The 5,735-nt window shown below is 44.1% G+C and overlaps 1 protein-coding gene across 1 annotated transcript in view; it reads left to right on the top strand.

Annotated features, from left to right (window-relative positions):
- The first annotated feature begins 5,617 nt into the window (after positions 1-5,617).
- The window catches only part of SYN2 (synapsin II), a 175,514-nt gene continuing 175,396 nt past the window's right edge, over positions 5,618-5,735 (top strand). Inside the window, 2 exon segments of the mRNA XM_023536909.1 lie at positions 5,618-5,733; position 5,735. The exon segment at position 5,735 is cut by the window's right edge and continues 218 nt beyond it. Coding sequence (XP_023392677.1) covers positions 5,618-5,733; position 5,735 — 117 coding nt within the window.

Here is a 5,735-nt window from a genome sequence, read left to right as displayed (position 1 = left end):
ATTTCTTCTGTGGTTTCTAATGAATGTGTTTATTAGGCAAGCTGCTGATGGATGGCACATTTTAGAGAGGTCTGTCAGTATATCCTAATGGGGAATCTCATGGTCTTTGCAGGCAACCAGCACCTTTTAGCTCTGCAACTTTCTAGTTCTAAAATCTCGTGTTAGTTGGTGTAACCTCTCTGAAGTCTAATTGCTTCATTGGAAAAAGAGATATTTAACGCCTCCCTTGTGGGAGATTAAATGAGATAACACATGGGCAGTTTCTGGCATGTAGTCAAGATCTAATCAGTTGCAGTTATTATTGTGTCCCCAATACAGTCAGAGAAATGGAGACTTGGCAAGGGACCATCTCTGACTTCCTTAAGTCAGGGAAAGACTTGGAATTAAAATTTATGTCCCCTGTGTTTCTCCTGGAAGCTCTTGCTTCTTTCTCCTTTCCTAAAATCATCTGTCAGTGCAGAGTGTTTGCTTCCCAGACTTGGCTCCTGTGTTCCCTGGCTTACCCTGGTGACATCAGGTGCTTATTTCTCTCATGGGGCTTTACTCAGAGAATCTCACAACACAAGACCTTGGGGATCACCCAACTTAGCTCCCTCTCTTTCATTTTCCAGGTTAGGAAATGGAAGCCTGGAGAGAGAAGTTAAGTGCCTTGTTCAAGGTCATCTAGCAAGGTAAAAGCCATTAATTGAAGTGGTTGTCACATTTATTTTAGCAGGTATGACTAAGACTGGGAGTAGCTACAGAGGGTCAACCTCATGCCTTCCATGAATTCTTCTGGATGTGTATCATTGAGATAAGAATGTGTGGGGGAGTCCTTTTTGAATTTTAGTTGTGGTACTGGTAAATTCTGTGATTCCCTTGGTGTCAAAAATATTAACAGCTAACATTTGCATAGTGCTTTACAGATTATACAATACACTCATATACTTGATCTTATTAAGTCCTCAAAATAGTCCTTCAAGATCATTATGATAATTATCAGATTCTTTTACAGATGAGAGAACCGAGGCTGAAAGTGATTTGTTGAAAGTTGAACAGCTACAATGAGGCAGATTTAGAAATTGAACTTATATTTGTGTGATTTCTAATTATAGCAAACTAACCCAGCTGACATGGCCACCTCTGGAGAATTCAAAGTTGGAGCTATAGCTGTCCTCTATACAGAGGTGGAGGAGAATGGCATTCACAGGGCTATTCGTCAAGAAGGCCTACTTGAATGGACATGATGAACTCTCGATTCAACTGCGTTCTCCAAATGACAGGTAAGATATCTGAAAGGAAATAACGATAAAGCTTTGTCATTTACACAGTGTTCCCATATTACCTCATGAGAGGCCCAAGGCAGACCTATCCCTCCCTGTTAACATAAGGGGTCCAGAATGCTCAGCAACTTGTTGAAAATTGCATAGAAATTAGTGTTGGAGGTGGGACTAGAACCCAGTTTCTGAATCACAAACTCTTTCTACTTCTCTTTAGGACAAGTGGGTCCGAATGGGGTCCCTGATCCTGAAAAGTGAGCGAGGGCCAAGAGTGGCATGTTTCAGCAAACTTCCTTGTTTGGGAAGACACCCAGTCAATAGGTGTTTTGCCAGGTGGTTCCGTGTGCCAGGTTTTCCTTTAAGCTTTGTATTTGAGCTCTGCCTGTAGAAGATACTTAATTAGTCCTCAGTCTTGTATCCAGCCTTTTTCCCTGTGAGCTTTTTTGCTGCATTGCTGCTTAAGGGAGGAGAGAAAAGAGAGAAACTATAAAGCATTTAAATTGGTTTTGATTTTAACACGATTCTTTCATCTGTAATTGCCAGATGTTTACTTGTGTTTTCAATTCAGCGAGAAGATAAAAATTATACAAGGAAGGACCTCAAAGAATCCTGGGCTTCTAGAACTGGAAGAGACCTTTGAGATCCTGATAGTTGGCTTAGTTGGTCCCTGAATCATTAAAAAAGGTGGGGGAGACCCCTCCACTGATTGCTCTTGGAGAAATGCCTTCCACCTGGAGATGGAGAATGGCTGGTTGGTCTCCAAGGGAGACAGGCAGAAAAGGCCCTAACTGCACCAGGATTTTATATTTTGTAGCATTTCCAAATCCTGTTCCCCCTTCGATTCCACAGAAAAGGCAAGACATAAGATAGACTAATGGTGCTATATTCTCCCTGCACCTAGAACCTAGATCCATGAGTAAGGATAAGAAAAAGATTTTTCATTACTGCTCATTAAAAACCCAAGCCCTTTTGTAATAAAGTGTCTTTGCATGCCACAAAGACTCTTCTTGGCAAAAACTCAGTGGAACATGGAGGATATCGGTTTAAGCAGATGTGATTCATAGCTGTGTTGGGTAATGAAAATCTTCAGGTCATGTACAATTGATTAATGACCACCATGCCCAATTATAAGAAAATACTTTGTTCTTCCATGAGTAATATTCTTATTAAAACCTACCAGATAATAACTTAATAAATTAATGGAATATTTGATAAATATTATTTAATGAGCTTATGGCCTTCCATTGTACTAATAAAGGACTTTATAGCCAAATAGTTTTCTGGGAACATTTTGATCTAGCACCCAAGATTGGGACACATTGTGCATTGGATGTTACATTAGGCTCTATAGATCATTCTGAGAGAAGACAGAATTCCTCACCTTGAGGTACTTGCCATCTACAAGAAAAGCTGGATAGACTAATACATAAACATATACAAAAGTACAGCCTCTTGGAGCCTCTCTTACAAATATTTGGGTGCATGCTACATGCCATGTGCTATTCTAAGGCTCAAGGAATATAGTGATAATACAGGGAAGGTCTTTGCCTTCAAGGACTAGATCTATATATTCTTCTATCTTATCCAGTGCAACTTCCCCAACTTTGATCTTGCTATCTCCTCTATCTTGGTTGCCTTCTCCATCTTGTTCTGTTTATCTAAATTCCACCCATTTCACAAGGCCTGGGCTCTATCTCCCCTGTGAAATCTCCTACCCTAGAGATCTCCTCTTCCTCTAGCTCCTCTGACACTCACTGCCTGCTCCATTCATAAACTGCTCTAGTATTGCTAGTTATGTGTTCACATGTGTATGAGTTGTCTTCTTAAGGGCAGACTTGAGTTTTGTTCATCCTTGAATTTCCTTTATCAATCAGTGCCCAGAATAATGCCTTGCACGTATTAGATACTTCAAAACATGTTTGGTAACTGGTTAATTTTTAAATATCATACACACACTATAAGCTTAATGGTTTAAGAGAATTACTTAAATTTAAAAAAAGATAACCCAACCATCTGAAAAAAAATTGAAGTGATACAGTGTCTGAAATCCCATCATTAGAGATTCATGCCTTTAGAAGAGATTCCTCTGATTCTCTAAAAAATATTTCTAGGAAAGGCAATACATTAAATTTATTTCCCTAAGTTATTATTAACTTATAAGTTTTATTTTCCAACAGATCCAAGAACTGAGCTGGGTAAGAGTATAGTTTGATTCTCAAACAGCTGAGATCTTACTGTTTGTCAGGCACTGTGCTTGGTGTTGGGGTCCAAAAATGACTAAGAAACAATCCTACCTTGGAATGCTTACATTCTAGTCACCAGAATGTTTTCTCATAATTTATTAAGGGGCTATGTCAAAACCATGCATAAGCGATGAAATACTTAGTCCTGGGAGATTGGTGGAAGGCTTCTTGGAGGAGTCATCAAATAGCATTCCTCCAGGCTTTCTCTGCCTCAGTGCTGCCTCACTTCTCTGCTGGTAAACTCTTGCCACTGTCTCATCGGAAAAGCCATCCCTAAGCCTCACAGGCAGAATGAATCTCGCACTCCTCGCTGCTCCTAAACCACCTTGCCCAACTGTATTATAGCATTTCTCACATCTTATTGTGGTTAGTTGTTTGTGTCTATCTTCCCCAATCTAGATAGACCACACAGATTGCAAACTTCCCATAGACAGAGGCCATTTCTCATTCACACTAGACTATCAAATTCTTACCACTGCTTGGCACATGTTAGATGAGAAGGCTATTGTATTATTATAGTTGGCTGGAGATCTCTTGGATGTCACTGGGTCTCTGGCCCAGAGCTGGATTATGCATCTCCAGCCCCTAAGTTGAGGCCGGCTAAGATGTAGGAAGCAAGAACTGCCTGCTGATATTAGTGTAAGTTGCTCATTGATTCCATTCTTTCCAGTAAATACTGAGAACTAGTTCAAATAAGAATCCAGCCACCACTACTAGAATACTTACTGTGTTCCAGGTGCTTTACATACATGATCTTATTACTCTGTGTAACAACTTTGAAAATTATTTCCTTTTATCAGCTAGGGGAAAGAGGCCCAGAGGACTAATTTGCCCAAGGTCAAATATCACCCAAGTGGTCTGAATGTACGGTATATCTTCTGTGTCCTGTTCTCGTACACTATAGGGATTAATTATTTCTCATGAGAAGTGAAAAGAAAAGTTCAGGGGTCACACATGAGAAGGTGGTAATCAGAGAAGTCTTCACGGAGATCCAGACATATTTGGCCAATGAATGAACTGGAAAAAAACAGAAAGAAAGATCTTGAAGAGATGGCCTTCTTGGTACTACAAAGGATGCACCAATTCTTGTCAGTGAGATGAACACAGAAAGTGTAGGGGAGCCTTAGATATCTCATTTGGGAGTCCTGGGTGTGCGTGTGTCTCCAGCCTTACGTATAGTTTCCTCTCTCTGGTCAATGAGGAGGGTAAGAGAAGTAAATGCTCTTAGGTGAGCCATCCTAAAGTGCAGGCGCAAAAAATGTGTCCCACACATCCTTCCAGGATCGCGTGGAGAGGATGTTTACCCTCTCTTCCCCAAAGTGGAGGAGATGACCCTTTGCTTCCCCACTAAGACTTGCCTCCATCACCTTGTGGTGGGGGTGTGGGGGAATGCCTTTTCCCCAGCGTTAAGGAAGGGAGGGGGTAGTTCTTTTCCATCTCACCACAGGGTGTGTGTGTGTGTGTGTGTGTGTGTGTGTGTTAGTGGGGATGAACTGGGGGGTGGGGAGATGACACTTTTATTCCCAGCTTTGGGAAAGGAGGTGGTACTTTTCTTTCTCACAACAGCGTGCATGTCGCGGGATAGAAGAATGGTCCTTTCCCAACTCAGAGCAGGGAGGTTAACACCTTTTCTCCACCCTAAGAGACTGAGGACAATTTCAGCATCTCCATCTCGGGTAGGACATGGCTCTTTTCTCCCCAATCAAAAGGCGGTAGAAGCTTTCGGCTCCCTTTCCCCTATTCTTGGTGAGCAGGACTGGCTCCCACACCCTCCCCACAGAGTCACGGACAGGTTGCAGGAGGCCTGCCTCTCCCCTGCTCCAAGTCCGCAGACTCGGAAGGCGAGCTGCTAGGTGCCGGGTGCGCAGGCGGCGAGTCGGGGGCGGTGCCGGCTCTGCGGCGCGGGGCGGAGCGATCGGTGGCCCCGCCCCCTGACCCTCCCGCTCTCTAGCGCTGAGCTTCGCACAGCCCGGCCCGCCCGGCCCAGTCCGCCGCGGCTGTCTGCTGGGCTCGCGCGCTGCGGACCCACTGTCAGCCGCCTCAGTCGCCCCCTCAGTCTTGCCCCTCGCGCCGCCCGGCCCCGCCGCCCAGCGCGCCCCCAGTCCCTCAAGCCAGATGATGAACTTCCTGCGGCGCCGGCTGTCGGACAGCAGCTTCATCGCCAACCTGCCCAATGGTTACATGACCGACCTGCAGCGGCCGGAGCCCCAGCAGCCGCCGCCGCCGCCCCCCG

Source organism: Pteropus vampyrus, unplaced genomic scaffold (assembly GCF_000151845.1).
Source record: "Pteropus vampyrus isolate Shadow unplaced genomic scaffold, Pvam_2.0 Scaffold171, whole genome shotgun sequence".
NCBI lineage: Eukaryota > Metazoa > Chordata > Mammalia > Chiroptera > Pteropodidae > Pteropus > Pteropus vampyrus.
The sequence above is the reverse complement of the archived record's forward strand: the minus strand, read 5'-3'. Positions and strand labels throughout refer to the sequence as shown.